Here is a 24,057-nt window from a genome sequence, read left to right as displayed (position 1 = left end):
GTCCTCATTCAGTGTTACTCTAATACATGATTAACCTCCCTCTGCTTTGTTCCTGGTGATCCTCCGAAAGATAATCCACCCCATCCCTTGAATACAAACGGTTCCTCTCCCCGGGGCATTGGATTAGGGCCCCTTTGACAAGTGTGAATGACGTCACCAGTTCAAAAAACTGTTTTATTTTCCCTTTCTGTATACAACTAGTTACTATTTTCCCATAATTTGCTCAATTGTTGATGCATTTTCCTAATTGAGTTATTTTCAGAAAGTTCCTTCTTTCTTCGGACACCGTGTTCACATCTCCATTTGCAGATCAAGCAATTGAAGGGCAGGGAATCTCCACAGGGAGACCAGACACCCTGGTTTGCCTGAGACCGTCCTGGTGTGTGACTGTGGTTTCGGACTGTGGTTTCTCTCTTAGAAGTGCCCAAGTTTGGATAATAAACAACGTGGTCACTTAAAGCCTACCTGAACAGAACCTACTGGACTCCTGGCAAGTGAGGGTAGCCTCCTGTCCACTGCTTTTTTTTTTTTTTTTTTTTTTTTTTGGTCTTTTTTGCCATTTCTTGGGCCGCTCCTGCGGCATATGGAGGTTCCCAGGCTAGGGGTCGAATCGGAGCTGTAGCTGCCGGCCCACGCCAGAGCCACAACAACACGGGATCCGAGCTGCACACACAGCTCACAGCAACGCCGGATCCTTAACCCACTGAGCAAGGCCAGGGATCGAACCTGCAACCTCATGGTTCCTAGTCGGATTCGTTAACCACTGCGCCACGATGGGAACTCCTCCACTGCTTTTTATATATATATACAATGATTTTATTTTTTTCCATCATAGCTGGTTTACAGTGTTCTGTCAATTTTCTACTGTACAGCATGGTGACCCAGTTACACATACGCGTACACATTCTTTTTTCTCACATTATCATGCTCCATCATAAGTGACTAGACATAGTTCCCAGTGCTACACAGCAGGATCTCATTGCTAATCCATTCCAAAGGCAAGAGTCCACATCTACTATCCCCAAGCTCCCAATCCATCCCACTCCCTCCCCCTCCCTCTTGGCAACCACAAGTCTATTCTCCAAGTGCATGATTTTCTTTTCTGTGGAAAGGTTCATTTGTGCTGTATATTAGATTCCAGATATAAGTGATATCATATGGCATTTATCTTTGTCTTTCTGACTTACTTCACTCAGTGTGAGAGTCTCTAGTTCCATCCATGTTGCTGCAAATGGCATTATTTCATTCTTTTTTACAGTTGAGTAGTATTCCATTGTGTATATATACCACATCTTCCTAATCCAATCATCTGTTGATGGACATTGGGGTCATTTCCATGTCTTGGCTATTGTGAATAGTGCTGCAATACCGGGTGCATGTGTCTTTTTCAAGGGAAGTTTTGTCCGATATATGTCCAAGAGTGGGATTGCTGGGTCATATGGTAGTTCTATGTATAGTTTTCTAAGGTACCACCATACTGTTCTCCATAGTGGTTGTACCAGCTTACATTCCCACCAACAGTGCAGGAGGGTTCCCTTTTCTCCACACCCCCTCCAGTATTTGTCATTTGCGGACTTATTAATGATGGCCATTCTGACTGGTGTGAGGTGGAATCTCGTGGTAGTTTTGATTTGCATTTCTCTAATAATCAGTAATGTTGAGCATTTTTTCATGTGCTTGTTGGCCATCTGTATATCTTCCTTGGAGAAATGTCTATTCAGGTCTTTTGCCATTTTTCAATTGGATTGTTGGCTTTTTTGCTGTTGAGTTGTGTAAGTTGTTTGACAGTTGCATCATTTGAAACTATTTTCTCCCATTCTATAAGTTGTCTTTTTGGTTTCTTTTTGGTTTTCTTTGCTGTGCAAAAGCTTGTCAGTTTGATTAGGTCCCATCCACTGCTCTTTTTTTTTTTTTTTCAGGGCTGCATCTGTGGCAAATCAGAGCTGCAGCTGAGGGCCATAGCCACAGCCACAGCCATGCCAGATCCGAGCAGCATCTTTACCCTACACTGCAGCTCATGGCAATGTGGGATCCTTAACCCACTGATAGGGGCCAGGGATCAAGCACACAACCTCATGGATACTAGTCAAGTTCATTACTCCTGAGCCACAGTGGGAACTCCCACTGCTCTTTTTATTACACCTTGATGAAATCAAAACAGAGGGACAGAGGAACGTTACATACACAAAAACTGAATTTACTTGGGTCTCTGTTCAAGGGAAACCTGCCTGAGTCCTTCTGTAATAAGGAACATTCCGTGAAGCAGATAATACTTCCCCATCTCTCAGCAACGATTCCACCTTGTACTGCATAACTTTTACACTACGGTTTTGTTTTAAAACAAGGGACACTCGTTTAACCAGAAAAGCAAGATGCAGAGGAGTGTACAGTATGCTGCTGCCACTTATATTTCAAGAGAGGGAAGATTTATAACATCTATTAAAAAAAATACTACCAGGGGATACATAAGAAATTAGTGGTTGTCTCTGGCAAGGAAAACTGGATAAGAGCAGGGTTGGAGGAAGACTTTTTAAGAAAACATTTTTTTTAAATGGAGTTACCAGAGTTCCTATCGTGGCTTGGCAATAACGAGCCCAACTAGTATTCACGAGGATGTGGGTTCAATCCCTGGCCCCAATCAGTGGGTTAAGGATCTGGCGTTGCTGTGAGCTGTGGTGTAGGTTGCAGACATGGCTCAGATCCCCTGTTGCTGTGGCTGTGGTGTAGACTGGCAGCTACAGCTCCGATTTGACCCCTCACCTGGGAACTTTCATATGTCACGAATGCGGCCCTAAAAAGCAAAAAAAAAAAAAAAAAAAAAAAAAAAGAGTTCTCATTATGGCTCAGTGGGTTAAGAACCAAACATAGATAGTGTACATGAAGATTCAGGTTCGATCACTGACCTCACTCCGGATGAAGGTGTACTTGGCCTTGCCACAGCTGCGGCGTAGATCTCAGATGCAGCTACGATCTAGTGCTGTCATTGCTGTGGCTCTGGTGTAGGCTGGAAGCTGCAGCTCCAATTCAACCCCTAGCCTGGGAATGTCCATATATCACAGGTGCAGCCATGAAAAGAAAAAAGAAAAAAAGTTTAAATTTAAAAAATCTCTTGATGCCTTTCATACCTGTAGGTAACCTACTCATGTAGCATCAAGGCCTAAATTTTGTCTCAGAAACTCAAATGGCCACCTCCCTGCAGCCCCGCGCTCCCACTAATCTGCCTCCTGGCTCCACCTGACATCTGGCTCTAGACTCCTGTCCCTGACAAGTAGGCTACTTTATGGCTTTCGGCCTTACCAGACTAGCTGTTTCAGCTTCTTTCACTTTGGGAGAAAACTAACTGGATACTGCCATTCTCTCTTTAGGGGCTCTTGACACGAGACTCCCCACCAGATCTGCATCCACACAGACGAACAGAGAACTTCTCTGGGTTCTCTCTCATTTAAACCACGTTCACACCAGCTCATTTAATGATGCTCTTTTCAGGGTTGAAGATGGAAACAGCTGCCCACAGTCACAGCCACAGCTTATCTCCTCTGGGTGTCGGATTTCTTTTTTTCTTCTATTCTTTCACCCTTTTTCTTTTTTTTAGGGCCACACCCGCGGCATATGGAGGTTCCCAGGCTAGGGGTCAAATCGGAGCTGTAGCCTCTGGGCTACACCACAGCCACAGCAATGCAGGATCCAAGCAGAGTCTTCAACCTACACCACAGCTCACGGCAAAGCCGGATTCTTTTTTTTTTTTTTTTTTTTTTTTTGGAATCTTTGGAGCACTTTTATTTTTTATTTATTTATTTATTTATTTTTGGTCTTTTTGTCTTTTTTGTCTTTTGTTGTTGTTGTTGTTGTTGTTGCTATTTCTTGGGCCGCTCCCGCGGCATATGGAGGTTCCCAGGCTAGGGGTTGAATCAGAGCTGTAGCCACCAGCCTACGCCAGAGCCGCAGCAACGCGGGATCCGAGCCGCGTCTGCAACCTACACCACAGCTCACGGCAACGCCGGATCGTTAACCCACTGAGCAAGGGCAGGGACCGAACCCGCAACCTCATGGTTCCTAGTCGGATTCGTTAACCACTGCACCACGACGGGAACTCCAAAAGCCGGATTCTTAACCCACTGAGTAAGGCCAGGGCTCGGACCTGTATCCTCATGGATACTAGTCAGATTTGTTTCCACTGAGCCACAACAGGAACTCCCACCCTGGCTGTCCTTGCCTTGGCCATCTTTATTCTGGCTAAAGTTAATTTGATGATCTGAGTATTCGGTTGATTTCAGTTTAATAAGATAAACAGTTTTGCCACCCCCAACAGAGTCTATTCCCTGAATGAGGGGTTAAATGTTTATCGTGGTACATGACAACATCGGATTTGAGCCCATGGACTTAGCTGTTTTCCCATTTTAATTTTTTTAATAATGATTTTTATTTTTTTCCATTATACCTGGATTTTTTCCCATTTTAAATTTTTTGAAATAATGAGACTTAGCTGTTTTAATTGCTCACATGTAACCGGAGTTTGTGCATTTATTTGTAGGACAGATACAAGGTCACCTGGGTTATGAAACTTTTGAGTTTTGAGGCAATGGGCAGCAGTGGGAAGAGATAACAAAATTTCAGGGGACAAGAATTCTACTGGGGCTCCACCACTGGGCGACATATCTTTGGGCAACTCAAGAGTTTATCTCCTCTGGCCCTCTGGGGCTACAGGGAAAAAAAAGTTTATCTCCTACGGTGGTAAAAATGGTAAAGTTTTATGTTATGTTTATTTTACCACAATAAAGAAAAAAATAGTAATAATAAAAATAAAAATAATAATAAAACAATAAAAATAATAAATAATAATTTAAAAAGTGTCTTATCTCCTCAGGTCTGGTTGTCAATCTCTAAGGTTCCTTCCAGGCCTAGAATTGTTTTGATTCTATGACCTTACTAAAATCTGAAATCTAGTTAGAGAAGTGGGAATTAGTATTAGGAAGCTTCAAAATTTGACAATGTGTTTAATTTTTTTTCTGTTTTAGAGCCACACTTGCAGCACATGGAGGTTTCCAGGCTAGGGGTCAAATCGGAGCTGCAGCTGCCAGCCACAGCCACAGCCACAGCAACTCAGGATCCAAGCCACGTCTACGACCTACACCACAACTCATGGCAATGCCGGATCCTTAACCCACCGAGCAAGGCCAGGGATCAAACTCACGTCCTCATGGAAACTAGTTGGGTTCATTAACCACCGAGCCACAACAGGAACTCTTGACATTGTGTTTAGAGAGGAGACAACTTGTAAATAAATGTCTCTTGTTTCAAAGACTGAAAGGCTTATCAGGCAACTTTCATAGTATTGCAGACGACATGCTTATTCGTAATACCCTGAACTTTCTGCAGGTTGATATCACATGGACATGTAACCACATAACCTCTCAGGAGCCCCAGGATTCAAACCTAAGTTTGACTTGCAGGACCAGCACAAACATCGTAACTGACATGCTCTGTGAGGGAAAAACACGGGCTGTTTGCAGGTATTTGTCTATGCTTTGAAGTGGAATGGCACAGTAAGTTACTGAAGTTTGAAGCTAATCTTTTCAAATGACTACCTCATGAGCTAATTACACTACAGTGCTATTGCTAATTATGTACCCACTGGCACCTAACCTCTCTGAACCTCATCTATAAAATAAGGTGGCTACAATAAATCACTGGTTTCCAAATGGTGCCCTGTGGCTCTACGGGGGCACCTCAGGACCCTCCTAAGCACTGTGAAATCCCCTTTCCCAATCAGAGCAATGCAGCTCTCATTTATTTCTGCACTGAGTTTCTATATGTTAAGAACAGTGAAGAAATGCTTCATTTAAAATGAAAACAAAAATAAATCAACCGTATTTCACTAAATATTAAAAACTCATTAAATAGAAAGAAAACAAAAGTTTAGGCACTCTCCCTGTGGAGCAGTGGGTTAAGAATCTGACTACAGTGGCTCAGGTTCCCTCACCTAGTGCAGTAGGTTAAATCTGGTGCTGTCACAGCTGTGACTCAGATTCATTCCCTGGCCTGGGAACTTCCACATGCCGTGGGTGTGGCCACAAAGGGAAAAAAAAAAAGTCTTCCAGCCTTCAAGTTCCTTTTGTCCCATGTTAATAATGCCCCCAGCTTCCTTTGAGTTAGTCTTGCCTGGTACCATTTTTGGCCTCAGTAACAGACCTGGAACATCTTTCTCCCACATATTTTCATGGCCTCTTGACCTACATACAAAATCATTGATACCTTTTAATTCTGAAACACAAGACTAGAAGAAGAAATAAGGGAAAAATAAAACAAGGAAAGGTGAGTCTAAGCCACAAGCTGAGACTCATGCCTGATTCGCATTTCCTAAGGCAGCTGCATTTCTACAAGGACTGCAGCTGGGTTTAGATAAATCAGGACACTTTCTCAGCATAAGGCTTAATCAGGTAGGGTGCACCCAACAGAGGCAGAATTAGAGAGCTGTTTATTCACAAAGACATTGATCACACAAGTACACTGGAATATAATGTATAAACTCGTCATTCATCATATAAGTAGAAGTAGTAACACAACCATTTCAAGTCAACTATTTTATTGTCCCAGAGACCCTGTGTCCCAGGAGGCCTGCTGTCAGTGGAGGGCCAGGGAGGCAGGCGAGCCCTCACTCCTCCGCACTCTGGGTGCTGATGTAGTCCTGGAGAAGGGCCTGCACCTCTGCCCGCCGGCTCATCTTGGTGGCCTTGCCCTGAAAGCGGCCTTTCTTCCCTGCTCCCTTGCCTTCCAGCACCTCAGCCACCCTGGGGAGCAGAGAGAGAGTCGGGGAGAGGGTCTTTGAGAGAAAAGCCACGGGAAAACCAAGGGCAGCCCTAAGGCTTTCCCGTGGGCTGCGGGGAGGACAAGCAAGGAGATGGCTTCCAGCAAAGCTTGCACACAAGCACAAAGATCTATGTACTGTGTTTCTTGTGAGAGTGAGTAACTGGGAACAACAGAGGTGTCTAGAAATGGGCTAAATTATGGTAAGCTCCAGAGATCAGGACAAGCATAATCAGAGGTAAAAAGCTTTGTGCAGATACAAAGGCCTGTGGGAACAGCAGTGAAGCAAGCTGGGGTTGAGAGAGCAAGGTGGGCGTGTGGCAACGGCTCAGGCTGAATGTTTAAAGAGGGCAGCCACCACTCACTTCCTTGCAGCTACTACCCTGTAGGAATGTGGGCCCTTTTTTCCCCATTTTTGAGTAAAGCTAGGAGTCTTTATTTTTAAATAAAAATCTCCTGATTTTATTTTTATTTTTGGTCTTTTTAGGGCCACACCTGCGGCACATGGAGGTTCCCAGGCTAGGGGTCGAATCGGAGCTACAGCTGCTGGCCTACACCACAGCCACAACAACGCGGGATCTGAGCTGCGTCTGCGACCTACACCACAGCTCACGGCAACACCGGATTCTTAACCCGCTGAGCGAGGCCAGGGATTGAACTCGAAACCTCATGGTTCCTAGTTGGATTCATTTCCGCTGTGCCATGACGGAAACTCCAAAAAAAATCTAATTTTAAAATGTAGCAAATAATTTTGAAAATTTAAAAGAGTACGCAGGCCAAACCAATCTATAGACCTCACTTGGCTGCCTATCAGGAACCTCTGCTCTAAGTACTTCTGATTTCCCTCAGCGTTTTACACAAACATGTACTCATCAGAGCCAATCAAGATTTCAAACACCCTAAATGCCACAAAGAATATGGGGTACTCCACCTCCATAGTAATTTAAAATAAAAAAATATAAACAGTAGTGAAAGGGTAAAGAGGTCCAACAAAATTCTGATTTTTTCTTTTGTTTTTTTGGGGCTGCACCCTCAGCACATGGAGGTTCCCAGGCTAGGGGTCTAATGGGAGCTGTTGCCACCAGCTACACCACAGCTCACAGCAATGCTGTGAGCAAGGCCAGGGATCGAACCTGCAACCTCATGGTTCCTAGTCGGATTCATTTCCACTGCACTATGATGGGAACTCCAAAATTCTGAGTTTTCTATAGCAACTTCATCAATGCCTTTTTTGCTTTGGTCTCTAAATCCCATTCCCCACCCCGCCCCAAGTATCTCCAGGCCTCTGCTTTGCTGGTGCCATAATCAAGTGCTTCATCCGCCCAGAGAAAAGCCAGCACCTGTATTCACATATCATTTACGAATCTCAACTTCTAAAAGAAAAAACATAAAGCACATGAGATTGGGAGCCAAAAAAACTGGGCATGAGTCTCAGTTTTGCCACTTTAACCATGAGATCTCAAGCACATGCTGTGTGTCCCTCATCTGTAACCTGGGAATAATGGTGGCCATTATTTCTGCTCAGCCAACCTCACGCGGCTGTGATGTGAATCGAGATGAGATGCAGATGTGACGGCCCTTTCCACCGGTCAAGGGCTGTATTAGCAGGTTAGGCTGACAGGCTCTCACACCCGTGCAAAGCAATCCATGGGAGATTACCTGGGCCCCAGGGTCTCCACAGCCTCAGCTGGCCCTGCCAGTAAGAAGAGCCCGGCACCTTTCTCGTCGCCCACGGTTAAGAACAAGAGGGTCTCCTAGGAGGTAAGACAAGACAAGCCCTAATACTTAAGGATGTCCAGTCAATCCCCCCTCTCTTCAGTCTCAAGAACAGATTTTTATCATATTGCAATACACAAATGTATCAACACACTGTACACCTTACACAATAGTATATGCCAATTACGTTTCAATTACAGGAAAACAAGAGTTTCTGCAACAATATGGATTGTATCATGCTTAGTGAAATAACTCAGACAGACAAAGACAAATACTCTAGGTTACGACGTCCATGTGGAATCTAAAAAATAAATGAACAAATATAACAAAACAGAAATGGAGAACAAGTGATTACCAGAAGAAAAGGGAAAGGGGAAAGGACAAGACAGGAGAAGGGGATTAATAGGTACAAACTATGTATCAACTACACATATTACAAGGATATATTACACAGCACAGGGCATATGGGCAATATTTTATAGTAATTTTAAATGAAATATAATCTATAAGAAAAAAAACTTTTTTTTTGTCTTTTCAGGGCCGCACCCATGGCATATGAAGGTTCCCAGACTAGGGGTCTAATCAGAGCTATAGCTGCCGGGCTATAGCTGCCGGCCTATGCCACAGCCATGGTAACGCCAGATCCGAGCTGCGTCTGCAACCCACACCACAGCTCACAGCAGTGCCGGATCCTTAACCCACTGAGCAAGGCCAGGGATCGAACCCACAACCTCATGGTTCCTAGTTGGATTCGTTTCTGCTGCGCCACAACAGGAACTCCTATAAAAATTTTTAATCACTACACTGTACATTTGAAACTTATATAACACTGTAAATTAGCTCTTCCTATAAAAAAAAAAAGAGGAAAAAAAAGAAAACAGATTTCAGATTTGCCCCCTGCCCCAAAATCACAAGTGATATCCCTAATGGGTGATAAGTCAGCCCTTCCACTCTGGCCCAGTAGGCACAAGAAACTTGTTTTGTTTTTCTGTGTGGAGTTTTTTTGGTTTTTTTGTTTGTTCGTTTTGGTTTTTAGAGCCACCCCTGCAGCATATGGAGGTTCCCAGGCTGGGGGTCAAACAGGAGCTACAGCCGCTGGCCTAGGCCATAGTCACAGCAACTCGGGATCCGAGCCATGTCTGCAACCTAAACCACAGCTCACAGCAACACCAGATCCTGAACCCACTGAAAAGGGCCAGGGATCGAACCCACATCCTCATGGATCAGATTCATTACCACTGTGCCACAATGGAAACCCCACAAGAAACTGCCCCCCCACCCCCTCCACCCCCGACCACCACAAGCAACTTTTTGAAATTGACTATAGGAACTTGGGTTGAACACCAAGAGGGCAAAGGGAGTTCCCTTGTGGTGCAGAAGGTTAAGTATCCAGCAGCAGTTTGGGTCACTGCTGTGGTGAGGATTCTATCTCTGGCTGGGTTATTCCCACATACCGTGGAAATGGCAAATAAATAAATAAATAAGAGGGCGAAGCCTGCTGGACCATGACCAAGCATAAAATGCCTTTCATGACCTGACACTCCCACCAACCTCTGCTGCCTGGCCACCCTGCTTCCCCCACACACCTGTGCCTGCCTAAACCTCCACGTTTCCCTCTGCCTGGCCACCCCGCCCAGCAATGACCCGAAAGCAATCTTCCAGGCCCCCACCCACCCCCGTCCGCCTTTCCCTCGGAAGTAATGGACTCCTCTGCCTCTGGCATCCACCACCCTACGTTATAAAGGTCAACATACACAGCTGTCTCCCAGACCAGAGTGAGTTCCTTGAGAATTAGTACTCTCTACACAGAAGTGTGAAGAGCAATATGCACACTGCTTGGCCCAGAGTAGATATTCCAAGAAGTGTTTCTGGAATAAATGCAAAAAAGGGCCCTGGAAACCTCTAAGCTCTAAACCATCCCGAGGAGGAGGGGCATCTGAGGCCAGAGGCAAAGGAAAATGGAAAAGACAGCCTTCTAAAGGCCTAGCCAACCCCTCGTCTTTCTCAATCAGGCCCTGGGCGCACATAAATGCGAGCGGCATGGAGAAGTTCTAGTTCTGATAAAGAGAGCTCTGAAGCTGGTAAATGTCATAGCCCCAGAAAGGTCAATCCCTCAGACCAAGCGTGGCACCTAAATGCTCAGTCAGCGCTGAGAAAACAGCACCGAATGAAGCCTATTCTCTATGCCCATGTGCACGCGGAGAGACCTCAGCTGACCCCTCCCGCCACACTTGGGTCTCCGCCCAGGGTGGACAAAGAATCTCACGCTCCTCTTACCTCTGACCCGATCTCGTTGGCGATGATATTCATGAATTCAGAATCACCCTCCTTCCTAAAACAAAGGACACAGGCCTGAGATCCAGGTTACAATGGGAGTTGGAAAACGGCAGGAGGCCCAGGTCCTCCTCGCGGCTGGCCTCCCTGCTGCCTTTTGTGCCAAGTCCTAGGCTCCCTCAGCAGAGAAAGAGCGCGGGCTGAGGGCCAGTCCTTCTCAGCCTCGGCACTCGATAACAAGCTCTGCATCCGTTTCCTCTCCCTCAGACAGGATTCACCCGGGGCAGTGGAGCCCTGGTAGGTGGTGAAGGAGATGAGGGAACTTGCTAAGGCAAGTTCCAGTGTTACAGTGAAGGTGTTTCTATTAAACCCAGAAACCCTGGAATGTAACATGTCTGAGGACACCAGGGGTGACCCACCCCCCACTATGCGCTGCGTACAGGGGAGGGGCTGAGCCCCAGGCCAGCACCCTGGGCCCCTCTCTCACCGGTGTAACGTGACCACGCCTCCCCAGTCTGGGCTGTTCCTGAGGCTGAGAGCGATGTGCACAGCCAGGTCTCTGAGCAGGTTCAGGTTGTTCTGAAACAGAGGCCATGACTCAGTTGACAGGCGGGGAAAGGGGAACCAGAGGGCGCACTGTCCCGCCTCCCCCGCCCACTGCCCTCTGACCCCACACATCCGGCCAGGCGGAGGCGAGGCGCCTTGTCGGAGGGGCCAGTTCCAGGCAGAGCCTCCAGGCATAAGTCACCTTCTGCAGGAGCTTGCTGGAGGCCTGCAGCTTCTTCACTGCTTCCACGTGATCCTCTGCTGCACACCTGCAAGAGAAAGGTTCTTGGAGGCCCACCCGGACTTCCAGCTGCTTTTGGCATCAGGCATAAATCAACAGTGCTCTTCTTTACGGTCTGTGTCCATCCCGATGGGGACCTGGGGACACTGCAAGGAAACCTCAGGAGGTCGGGGGAGAGGATATAAAGGAAAAAACCGTTTTGTGTGCCTCTGACTGATGATCCAAAGCACTGTGTCACTCACGATGGCATCCTCCCCCGCAGAGAGAAGAGATTACTCTGTCTGTTGTACCAGAGGGAAGGCTAAGCTCTGGCTAAGCTCCGGGCTGCCCAGGGGCTGAGAGCAGGGGGCAGTGGCAGGGGGCGTACTTCAGCAGGGCCGTCAGCGCTCTCTCGGTGCTGTGACTCCTCTCCATCCACTTCAGCACCCGGTTCCCAGCCAGAAAGGTCAGGTTGGTTTTGTTCTTTTTCCCCTTCTCAGTGCCCAGAATTTTAATGACCTACATGAAGCAAGGAGATAACACACCAATACACACACACACACACACACACATGTAAACTGCAGTGGTGCTGGACCTGAGGGTAGGCGAGAGAACCTCCCCCCAGGCTCAGAAGCAATAAAGGAGTGATTTCATCTGGGACCCCTCAGGCGTCCCCCTCTATCGCTCCCAGCCCTGTCACGATCCCCCACTCTCAACACCCTCTCTCCCTCCCGCTCAAAAGCCCCTCCTCCCTACCTGAAGGTCACTGAGATTGCTCACGTGGGTCCCACAGCACATGTTAGAATCAACGCCCTTGATGGTAACGACTCGAATAGGCCCAGCGTGATCATCCGGCAAACCCCGGGCCCTCACCTGGAATACAAGGAAGGGAGGAGGGCTGTCCGAATTCTGGTGAGGAGCCCAGGGAAGACCACTCTAGAGAAGCCATCCCACCATCCTTCTCCTCACCTGCTCCACCTCGGGGTCATCCAGGCTCAGTTCTCGCACATTCACTGGCAGCCGATCTCTGATTTTTTCATTGACACTCTGCTCAATGGCAGCTACCTGCTCCGCAGTCACAGAGGGGCTGTCCAGCTCGATCACACTCCGGAGTCGCCCCAACTCCCTGCCAGAAGGAGGAGAGTGGTAACAGGATGCTGATGAAAGCAACGATAGAGGGTTCCCCGTCGTGGCGCAGTGGTTAACGAATCCGACTAGGAACCATGAGGTTGAGGGTTCGATCCCTGGCCTTGCTCAGTGGGTTAAGGATCCGGCGTTGCTGTGAGCTGTGGTGTGGGTTGCAGATGCAGCTCGGATCCCGAGTTGCTGTGGCTCTGGCGTAGGCCGGTGGCTACAGCTCCGATTCAACCCCTAGCCTGGGAACCACCATATGCCGCAGGAGCGGCCCGAGAAATGGCAAAAAGACAAAAAAAAAAAAGAAAGCAATGACAATAACAAGAGAAGTTTACAGTTTACAAAGCACCTTCATGTAAATGCTCTGTTCTATTTTTGTCCGTGCCTGTGGCATGTGGAAATTCCCCGGCCAGAGATGGAACAGGAGCCACAGCAGGGACCACAATAGGCCGCTGCAGTGACAGTGCTGGATCTTTAACCTGCTGTGCCACAAGGGAATTCTATAAATGCTATTATTTAATTCTCACAAAAACATCACAAAGTAGGGGCTACCATTTCCATTTTACATGTGAGGGGTCATGTTGAGGAACCTGATCAAGGTCACAGAGCCGGGGTTCATCCCCTAGGTCACTGGGCTGTAGGTTCCATGCTCTTTCCTAAGCAAAGGCAGATGTCTCTTCTTCCATCCTTATGTTTCCCCTGAGAAACACAAGGTCACCTGCCACCCATCGTCAAGGGAAAAGGAGAGCACAACAGATTTTTATCCTCCTACCCCTGACGTGCTACTGGGAAAGGAGCTGGCAGTCAGGCACCCAAGGCTGACAGTTTTATGCCTCCTGCTCACCATGAAGTTGTCTTCAGCCCAAAAAGATGATCAGCAACCGCAGTGATAAGATGCTGCCCTAAGCAGAGAAAGCAGGAGACAAGAGAAGAGTAAAAAGCCCAGGCAGCCACACAATCCCAGCATAAATGTCATCACAGAATTTCTTCCCTTGAAGACCTGCAGTACAGGACAGTGAGTAATGCTCCTTTTTTTTTTTTTTTTTTTTTCAGGGCCACACCTGAGGCATATGGAGGTTCCCAGGTTAGGGGTCAAATCAGAGCCCCTCCCTTGGCCACAGCAACGCCAGATGCAAACTGCACCCGCAACCTACACCACAGCTCACGGCAACATCAGATCCTCAGACCACTGAGCGAGGCCAGGGATCGAACCTGCGTCCTCATGGCTGGTGATACTCAAATTCAACCGTTATGCTAATATTTTTCCTTCAACTGTTCATTTTGCTTTTACGGCACTTATCACATCCTGCCTGAATTGGAGTTGATTCTGAGTACGTCTGTTCCTTCCAAAAGGTTAACTTCTAGAGAACCCAAACCACCTATCATCCCACACACCTACCTGAATGCTGCTGCATGTGGTCAAACCTCCGCTCCCAGTCCACTCGGACCTGGACCTCGGTCCCAGGGGTCAGGGGTGTCTGGGTGAAATGATCAGCCTGGGCGCCGCGGCGGGTCACTCTCAGCACAGAGATGTCATTGATTGTACCATGGTCATCAGGCTGGGGAAAAGAAGTAAAGATAATCAGTAGTAGCAGGTAGGGATCACCTTAACTCCCGAATACAAAGACCCTCTAGGGAGAGTATGCGAGAAACACACCCAGAACTTGAGATTCCCTAGGGGAGAAGAAAGAGCAAGGCCAAGTGAAGTGGTACTTTTGCTTCATGAGGAGACTGTCCCTGTCCTCTTTACGCTGAACACCTATGTATTTGTTGATAAATAACCCGTTGAATGAACAAATGAACTGAAATGAATTAACTTCCATTTGTATTCATTGTATCTGGGACACAGAAACAGATCATCTTCCTGCTGAGCAGAAAGGAATTACTGGCTTCCAGGGAGGCAAGAGGCGGGAAGAGGAGGGGGAGGGTCGGGTCTGCTACCTGTCCCCCGCCCTCGGGGAAAAGCAGCGTGTCTTCCAGCACCACTTGGAAACCGCTCAGTACTTCCTTCTTGCCGTTGCTTCCTTCGATCTGCAGCTCTGCGGGACTGCAGGAAACCACGGTGGTGGTGAACTGGGAAAAGAAGGAAGAAAAAGTAAGTCCCGACCGGACTGATCCCAGCTTGGCGTTCCCTCCTCGTGGCGCCCTCCTGCCTGCACCGCCCGGTCCGCTCAGCTCCCTCGCCCCGCCGGCCGCACCTCCCTGGCGTAGCTGTCCCGCTGACACCTGAACGCCATCGGTGCAGTCTCTTAGAACGGCGGGATCAGCACACACAGGAGCCGCCTGGCGAGGACGGAGAGCGAAGCGGGACAATCTTTATTCCGGGAGTGTCTCTGCGCAGACGCAAAAGGACATGGAAAAACGGTGTGCGATTAGGACAAACTTACTGAAAACGCGACGTGTCGGTGTTCTGGGTTATTAAAATAGCAACAATTTTAAGGCTTTGAAAAGAACCAGAAAACAAGAAGAAATACAAGTGCGGTCTAACTTGCCAAAGCACTTAATTTAGCCACTTTGGGCCCCAGGAATGTACGTAATTCCGCCCCGCAGAAGCCCAGCTGGTAGACGTGGGAATTGGTACCGGCTTGGGTGCACGGCAGCGCTGCCCAGTGGAAAGTAATGCGAGCCACATATGTTAATTTTTTTAAATTTAAATCGACCTATCCAGAATGTTATTTCGTCTGATGATAAGTCTTTTTAAATAAATGAGGGCTTTTTTTTTCTCCATTAAAAAAAAAAATTCGAAACCTGGTGTGTATTTTACATCTACAGTACATCTCAGTGCAGACTAGGGACATTTCAAGTACTCAATAACCACATGTGACAGGTGCTCCCGCATTGTACAGCATAAAAAGGTTAACAGGAGTCAAACTGCAATCAGCGCCTTACAACGTTAAAGAGATTAAAAGTTCAAATTAGGAGTTCCCGTCGTGGCGCAGTGGTTAACGAATCCGACTAGGAACCATGAGGTTGCCGGTTCGGTCCCTGCTCTTGCTCAGTGGGTTAACGATCCGGCGTTGCCATGAGCTGTGGTGTAGGTTGCAGACGCAGCTCGGATCCCGCGTTGCTGTGGCTCTGGCGTAGGCCGGTGGCTACAGCTCCCATTCAACCCCTAGCCTGGGAACCTCCATATGCCGCGGGAGGGGCCCAAGAAATAGCAACAACAACAACAAAAGACAAAAAAAAAAAAAAGTTCAAATTAACTTTCTGCTCTTTTATTTATTTATTTGCCATTTCTTGGGCCGCTCCTGCGGCATATGGAGGTTCCGAGGCTAGGGGTCGAATCGGAGCTGTAGCTGCAGGCCTTCACCACAGCCACAACAACTGGGGATCCCAGCCGTGTCTGCAACCCACACCACAGCTCACGGCAACGCTGGATCCTTGGCCCACTGAGCAGGGCCAGGGATGGAACCTACAACCTCATGGTTCCTACCGTATATGTTAAGCAAAGAGCCACGATGGGAACTGCAACTTTCTGCTCCTTTAAATCAACTAATAAAAATCTTCAAGTCTCCATGTTTCAGAATTTAAGGTTTTTCGGACTTTAGACAGTAATGCAGAGCATACCCATGTGTTACATAATGTGTTTCATTTGGCACTCTGGAGCAACCCACTTATATTCAAACGCATTAATGTTTATGCTGGAATAAACAAAGGCTATAAATAGCTCCACATCATTTTAGGTCTTGTTTTCCTGCCAGATGAGTTTTGGTGTTAATTTTTTTAAGTTGGTATTTAGAGTTTTTGGTTTTCAGAATTGTGGGTATGTTGATATGAGGGTGATAGCAATTCCACTTCTAGAAATTTACCCTACAGATATCCTTGCCAAATATGTAAGGACATACTTTTCAATCTGCTCCTTGCAGCATTGCTTAAAAATTGAAAAAGACTGGAGTTCCTGTTGAAGCGAAGCAGAGACGAATCTGTCTAGTATCCGTGAGGATGCGGACTCAATCCCTGGCCTCAGTCAGTGGGTTAGGGATCTGGCCTTGCCATGAGCTGTGGTGTAGGCCAGCAGCTGCAGCTCCAACTAGATTCCCTAGCCTGGGAACTTCCATATGCCACAGTTGCGGCACTAAAAAACAAAAGGTTGGAAAAGACTAACAACAACCTAAATATCCCTAGATAAAGAGCCTGTTAAATTATGGAAAATATATTCAATTAAATACCATGTAGCCATGAAGAAGAGTTAGATCTATAAAGACTGATTTGGAAAGAGCACCAATACATATTAAGTGAAAAAAAGCAAGGTGCAAAATGTATAGCCTGATTCCCATTGTATACACACACATTACATTTGCCTGTGTATGTGTAAAATCTTTATATTATATGGCATATAAACAATACATGATCCTCTAGGTGTTTATGTTCCATATATAGTCTATATTTTATCTTTTTTTTTTTTTTTTTTTTTTTTTTTTGCTATTTCTTGGGCCGCTTCCGCGGCATATGGAGGTTCCCAGGCTGGGGGTCTAATCAGAGCCGTAGCCACCAGCCTACGCCAGAGCCACAGCAACGCAGGATCCAAGCCATGTCTGCAACCTACACTACAGCTCATGGCAATGCCAGATCGTTAACCCAGTGAGCAAGGGCAGGGACCGAACCCACAACCTCATGGTTCCTAGTCGGATTCGTTAACCACTGCGCCATGACAGAAACTCCGTATATTTTATCTATAATTATGATATATAGGTATAGAATTTATAATGGGTATAATATGTAGAGATACACATCAAGATATAGATAAACATATGTAAATTTATTGAAGAAACTGTTAACAGTGTTTACGCCTATTGAAAGAGTACAAATTCTGCTTGTTTAATTTAACAAACCTCAGTACTTTACCATGAGTTCAAGAGCAAAGTCTAGGTATTGCATTTTGCTTAAGTCACGGTTTAAGTACACATTAGGCACTTAAAAAATGATTGTGGATGAATGGGACAGCTGATCAATGGAAGAGTGAATAGACATGGGCACTGCGTAAAATTAGTTTTAAAAGTGTAAAGATATTTCCGGAATTCTGAATTGTTTGTTTGTTTTAGGGCCACACATGTGGCATATGGAAGTTCCCAGGCTAGGTGTCGAATCAGAGCTGCCAGCCTACACCACAGCCACTGCAGTGCAGGATCTGAGCCATGTCTGCAACCTACACCACAGCTCATGGCAATACTGGATCCTTTAACCCACTGAGCAAGGCCAAGGATGGAACCTGCATCTTCATGGGTACTAGTTGGATTCATTACTGCTGAGCCACAAGGGGAACTCCAAAAGTGTAAAGACATTTCTGGAGTAGGCAGGCAGCTGATGTGGGGTTCTGGCTGGTTCTAGAGATGGCAATATTAGCCATAAAGTAAAAGGCTGGTTTCTGTTCTGAAGATCAGCACATAGATCTGAGCATGGAGAATCCCCTAGCTTGGTTACAAGTCTGTTCCCAACATCTTTCTTCTTCTGATCGCAAGAGTGAGGGCCAGGATCTCCAATACCCGCTTCTCCACTCGAGAGGCACTATAGAGGGGGAAGAGGCTTGTCTCCAGGAGGAAGAGGTACAAGAAGGAAAGAGACAGAGAAAGGTTCCTAGATATTTAGTATAATCTATATAATCTGCTTCTTTGGCTTTTGCGCATACACACACACACACACACACACACACACACACACACTCTCTCTCTCTCTCTCTCTCTCTCTCTCTCACTCACACCTCGAATACTCAAGAAAGCCTGGACGATTACAGTTCATTGGTAAGAAGTCAGAAGTCCCACCCCTCTAATCCTTTTCTATCCAGCCAACAGCCGCAGCAGCCACAGTCAAGTGCCTAGGAAGAAGAAATAAAGCATGAGGAGGACCTTTAATAAAGAGCTTTTCGGAAAGTTCAGAGATCCCAGAGGACCCTGGTGCCCAGGCAAAGAGCTGACAAAGACCCAGGCCCTAGCTTGTCAGAGTGACTAGAAGACAGCCACAGCTTCCTCTCCGGTTCTGCTGTGACAGAAAGTTAATTACTTCTTGCGTCAGCACTGTCAGAATCATCCTGGGGGGGAAAAAAAGATAAAAGCAACTGTAGAGTCTGCAAAGACTGGACATTTGTGTTCACAAATACTGTTCATTCCCTCCAGCTCTCCAAGTTTTCTTTGGTGATTTTCTGAAGCACACAACTTCTTCAGGGATGCTAATCCAGAAGGATTTAACTTTGGAAGATAAAATAAGCCACTGGTTCTTGATAAACAACACTGTACCAGGTGTCATTTAATGTCAGAATTTCAACGAATGCTACCGGTGCTTACAGCTGCAAAGATAGTCAACCTGCCAGGTCTGCTCTAAACTGGAGAAGCAAAGAAGGGGAGGGAGGGGAGGAGGGTCTTGCTGGGGTTTCCTAAGGCATGGAGAGCAACAGTTGGCCTTCTGTGTCAAATTCAGACTTGCCTCACAAGCACTGAAAACCACTCCATGCTAGAGACTGGGCACAGGAGGGTTCTAATACCTTATTTTTTCAGGGCTAAAAGGAAACCGAAGGGTTAAGGAGCAGGCTTTACTTACATCCAGGTCGTCCATTGCAGGGGGAGGGCTCTTGGTGCTGACCTTCTTCAAAAGCTGGTGGGAGGAGAAAAGCTGTCAGTCACCAGAGAGAAGAGGGCTGAGGGAAGAACCACCTGCATATCCATGGACCATAGGAAAATAGTCCCAGGCAAACAACTGCTCCAGCATGAAGGCCTTTAATACATCACTGGAATGAACTGGAGAAAAGTAAATTGATCCCTTTGTGGCCACACCTGCAGCACAGGGAAATTCCCAGGCCACGGATCAAATCCAAGCTGCAGCTGTGACCTATGCCACAGATGCAGCAATGCCAGATCCTTAACCCACTGCACCAGGCTGGGGATCGAACCCATGATTCAGCAGTGACCTGAGCCACCACAGAGACCACACTGGATCCTAAACCTGCTGCACCACAGTGGGAACTTCTTGATCCTCTTTTTAAAAGGAAATTTAGGAGTTCCCTGGTAGCCTAGTGGGTTAAGGATCGGGTGGTATCATTAATGTGGCTTGGGTCACTGCTGTGACTGCTTGATCCCTGCCCTGGGGGCTTCCCCATGCTGTAGGCAGGAGCAAAAAAAAAAAAAAAAAAAAAAAAAAAAAAAAAAAAAATATATATATATATATATATATATAGGAAATTTAAATATACACACCTCTTCACTAATCCAGGTTAGGGTCTATTAGTATTTTTGCAACTTGAATAAATAGTAGCTGAAATTCCAAAAACAAATATATAGCAGGGGCAACTTATTGGGAACTAGTGATTTTTTTTTTGTTTTCATTTTTGTTTTTGGTCTTTTTAAGGGCTGCTCCTGCAGCATATGGAGGTTGCCAGGCTAGGGGTCGAATCGGAGCTATAGCCACCGACCTACGCCACAGCCACAGCAACGCGGGATCCGAGCCGAGTCTGCAACCTCCACCACAGGTCACGGCAACGCCATATCCTTAACCCACTGAGCAAGGGCAGGGATCGAACCCGCAACCTCATGGTTCCTAGTCGGATTCGTTAACCACTGCGCCACGACGGGAACTCCTATGCTGCATAGTTTGAACTTCCCAGAAAGCTGTCTGGCTCAGGAAAAATACACACATATATGCAAAGAAAATAGAAGAGAAATTACAGAAAAGCAGAACAAGGTTTTGCCCAACTTTTTCAGAACACAGGCTCTACTCGGAACCGTGAGTGAACCTATGTATTCAGTTTCACTTGGGGAATTTTCATTTCCCTCATCAGTGCTAAAGAAACATTGCGCAAGGAGTTTCCTGGTGGCTCAGCAGGGTGAGGATCTGGCGTTGTCACTGAAGCAGCTTGGATCACTGCTGTGGTGTGGGTTGGATCCCTGACCTAGGAACTTCTACAGGCTGCCGGCTCAGCAAAAAAAAAAAAAAGAAAGAAAAGAAAAAAGAAAAAGAAGACAAAAAAAAAAAAAAAAAGGAAAAAGAAACATCACAAAAAATATGCAAAGGCCATCAGCACCAGTGAGCAGCCTGTGCGGGAGCTCCTAGTCCTCTGCCTAGCCCTGATGACAGCCCTCCAGAGCAATGCATGCACAGCACGGAGAATGAGTACAATGGGCAGAAAATGGCACTACCTCTGCATAATGTTCCACCTGAGCCAACTCCACTTCTTCATCCCCTTCCCAGTCTCTCCAGTTATCAAAGTCCACAGACAACCACGCTGGCTGCAGGAGGAAAGCACAGAGAGTCACAGGCCAGGAAGGCAGCAGCAGAAGTGCAGAAATGACTGTGGGCATGTGGGTAGAAGCACACTTGAGGGAAAGAGGCTCAATGGGAGTATCTTCTCCCCAAAAGCACCCCTCTGGGTAACCTTCCTGCAGGCTGCCATGTCATCAGCAGCAAAGATTTACCAGGTTCTTTTCTTTTTCTGTTTTTTTTTTTTTTAGGGCCACGTCCATGGCACAGGGAAATTCCTAGGCTAGGGGTCCAATCGGAGCTGCAACTTCTAGTCTATGTCATAGCCACAGCAAACTGGGATCCGAGCCGAGTCTCTGACCTATACCACAGCTCTCAGCAACACCGGACCCTTAACCCACTGAGCGAGGCCAGGGATTGAACCCGCACCCTCATGGATACTGGTTGGGTTTGCTACCACTGAGCCATGACAGGAACTCCAGTTCCCACATTTTTATAGGGAAAGAAGTTATTCACTCATTCATTTAACAGATATTTATTGAACACATACTATGGGCCAGATTCCGAGGTTGGCCTTGGAATTATTAAAATGTTCAATACACAGTCCCAGCCATCAAGAAGCAGAGAAGGGAAATGTAAATAAATGATTATAATACAGTGTGAAAAGCATGACGGTGGGCTATGTAGGGGACATTATGGGAACCCAGGTTTCTTAGGGTAGCAGGGCCTTGAAGGATGAGCAGGGGTGAGGTGGGTGAAGGTACAGGTGATGGAGACTTTCCAGGAAGAAGGCAGAGCTTGAGCGATGGTATTGAGATGAATAATTAACTTGGTGTGTGGCAAAGAGCTGCAAGAGTTTGCTGTGGCTGGAATGTGACGTTTGAGGCAGAGAGCAATGGGGTAAGAGGCTGCGGAAGGAAGGAATAGCTAAGTCATGAGCCTGACGGCAGAAGCTACAAGGTCAAATGCCTGAGAATGTCAGAGAGATAATGAAAAGGAGTAAAGTGAAGGGCATGCCCCATTTAAAGCACCAACTCTAGGCATTTGGGAATTTAGACCAGTGTAGACTGAGTCTCCAGTTTCCGAGAGAAGCCAAGACTCTGGATTTTAATTATTTTATTTTATTTTATTTTATGTGGTCTTTTGTCTTTTTAGGGCCTCACCCTCACATATGGAGGTTCCCGGGCTAGGGGTTGAATTGGAGCCGTAGCCGCCAGCCTATGCCACAGCCACAGTAAATCGGGATCCGGGCCTCGTCTTTGACCTACACCACAGCTCACAGCAACACAGGATCCTTAAACCACTGAGCAAGGCCAGGGATCAAACCCACAACCTCATGGTTACTAGTCAGATTCGTTTCCACTGCACCACAACGGGAACTCCGAAATCTCCACATTTTAAAATGTCAGCCAGCAGTCAAAATACTTTCTAACACTGTGAAGACTCCTAAAACAAACGTGAGAGCCAGATCCAGCCAGTGGGCAGCCAATCTTCAACTTTTGAGGGAAAAGAAGCCACTGGAGGCTTTTTTTTTTTTTTTTTTTTTTTTTGTCTTTTTGTTATTGTTGCTATTTCTTGGGCCGCTCCCGCAGCATATGGAGGTCCCCAGGCTAGGGGTTGAATCGGAGCTGTGGCTGCCAGCCTACGCCAGAGCCACAGCAACGCGGGATCCGAGCCGCGTTTGCAACCTCCACCACAGCTCATGGCAACGCCGGATCGTTAACCCACTGAGCAAGGGCAGGGACCGAACCCACAACCTCATGGTTCCTAGTCGGATTCGTTAACCACTGCGCCACGACGGGAACTCCCCGCACTGGAGGCTTTTAAATGGAAGAGAGTGACAGGGTCAAATGTGTGTTTTCAACAGACCATGATGGGAGCGATACAGAGGATGGATAGAGGGTGGGGCTGAAAATATGCAACAAACCTCACCCAGTAATGGATAAGGTCTGAATTAGGAAGAGATGAAATCATGGATTCTGACTATTTAGGAGGTCAAATAGGCAGGACCTGGTGAGTAATTGAATGTCGATGGGAAAGGAGCCAAGGGAGATTCTCAGATCTATCCTGGGTACCTGGGTACACAGCACAGGAGAAAGAGCTGCCGCTTCCCGCACACCCACCTTGATATCCTCCTTGGTGAGCCGGGGCCAGGCCACCTTCTCCTTCCATTTCCTCACAAAGCAAGTGATGGAGCGGCCAGAGCGTTTATCCTGAGAGTCCTGCCAGATAGCCTCGTTTTTAGGGTCTGAGATTTAGAATGAATCTCTGGTTTCCCAGGCAGCCTTCCCACCAGCCTGTACTGTCCCACTCCACCCTTACCTTGCAGTTCACCTTGGCATAGAACTCAATCTCATTGTAAAACTCCACTCCATCTGGGTTCTTGCAGCTGAGAAGATGTGGGAGGATGAATACGGGGGCATCAGGAGAAGGGGAAGGTTCTCGGGAAGCCAGGCCCTCTAGCGTCGGGGGCCATTACCTGAACACAATGCGGTGGTCTTCGATGAGCACGTGGACATCGGAGCTGTCCTCAACACAAAACTCCATGAACACATACTTGGGCCTGTCGTACCACAGGGTCCGGGCATGCTGCCTGAAGAGGAGTTGAGGTGGGGCTTCATAGGGGTGGGAGAGGGAAGACTGAGGGCATTTGGGAAGGGCGGAAGGAGGGGAAAATACAAGGAAGGGATGTTTTATGCTTTAGCACAAACTGGAGCTAAATCAGACAGAAGGGGGTGTAAGGGGAGTGACAGGAGGGGTCATGTGCGGTGAGGGTGGACCTGGGGAAAATCGAAAGTGCGAGAGCAGAAAGGTAGGGACTTATGAAGAACATACAGCTCACACTTGCCCTCACTACCACAAGCTTACAGAGACTTGGGCTCCGAGGTTCCCCTGGGACCTTGCAGAACCTGGAGCGCCTAGAAAACGTGGGGCAAAGAATCTCCAGGGAAACGGGCGGCTATAGAAGCACTTACCGTGCCATGGCGGCTGCCGCTGCCCGGTCGCAGCTTAGAGTCCAGGGCAGGGGCTGCTATCTTTAGATCCTGGGGACGGCCCCAGCAGCTGCCTCTCCTTATATGGTCGGGGAAAGAGTTTAGAGGAACGGGGAACGTGGCCCTACAGCCAGGGATCTGCACTCCCAAGAGACTCTGTGAGCGGACAGTCCTTGCAGCCCTTCA

General features: G+C 47.2%; 2 protein-coding genes across 4 annotated transcripts; both read right to left on the bottom strand.

The window, feature by feature from the left end:
• Positions 1 to 3,733: 3,733 nt before the first annotated feature.
• Positions 3,734 to 15,005, bottom strand: AARSD1 (alanyl-tRNA synthetase domain containing 1). 2 transcript variants are annotated; one of them, XM_021066968.2, is made up of 12 exons: positions 14,893 to 15,005; positions 14,636 to 14,767; positions 14,094 to 14,253; positions 13,539 to 13,596; positions 12,530 to 12,686; positions 12,317 to 12,433; positions 11,949 to 12,079; positions 11,543 to 11,609; positions 11,282 to 11,373; positions 10,798 to 10,852; positions 8,464 to 8,558; positions 6,459 to 6,788 (listed from the first exon to the last, which is right to left on the bottom strand). In XM_021066968.2, the coding sequence occupies exons 1-12, from the start codon at positions 14,929 to 14,931 to the stop codon at positions 6,653 to 6,655; spliced, it is 1,239 nt and encodes a 412-aa protein (XP_020922627.1). In that variant the 5' UTR covers positions 14,932 to 15,005; the 3' UTR covers positions 6,459 to 6,652. The 2 variants fall into 2 exon arrangements, 1 of the variants encoding a protein (XP_020922627.1); XR_014821110.1 differs by lacking the exons at positions 6,459 to 6,788; positions 8,464 to 8,558 and adding an exon at positions 3,734 to 3,896 and having other exon boundaries at positions 9,092 to 10,852.
• Positions 15,006 to 17,432: 2,427 nt separating this feature from the next.
• PTGES3L (prostaglandin E synthase 3 like) lies at positions 17,433 to 23,895 on the bottom strand. 2 transcript variants are annotated; one of them, XM_021066971.2, is made up of 7 exons: positions 23,854 to 23,895; positions 23,358 to 23,493; positions 23,201 to 23,267; positions 23,002 to 23,100; positions 20,818 to 20,907; positions 19,226 to 19,279; positions 17,433 to 18,719 (listed from the first exon to the last, which is right to left on the bottom strand). In XM_021066971.2, exons 2-7 carry the CDS (start codon positions 23,423 to 23,425, stop codon positions 18,684 to 18,686), a joined length of 414 nt encoding a protein of 137 aa, XP_020922630.1. In that variant the 5' UTR covers positions 23,426 to 23,493; positions 23,854 to 23,895; the 3' UTR covers positions 17,433 to 18,683. The 2 variants fall into 2 exon arrangements, with proteins under 2 accessions (XP_020922630.1, XP_020922628.1); XM_021066969.2 differs by having other exon boundaries at positions 23,358 to 23,471.
• Positions 23,896 to 24,057: the final 162 nt, after the last annotated feature.

Source organism: Sus scrofa, chromosome 12 (genome assembly GCF_054392235.1).
Source record: "Sus scrofa isolate SSC_HxYL_T2T_F1_AM1 chromosome 12, Sscrofa_HxYL_maternal_Yorkshire_Landrace_v2.0, whole genome shotgun sequence".
Taxonomy (NCBI): Eukaryota; Metazoa; Chordata; class Mammalia; order Artiodactyla; family Suidae; genus Sus; species Sus scrofa.
This window is presented reverse-complemented; position numbering and strand designations above follow the sequence as displayed.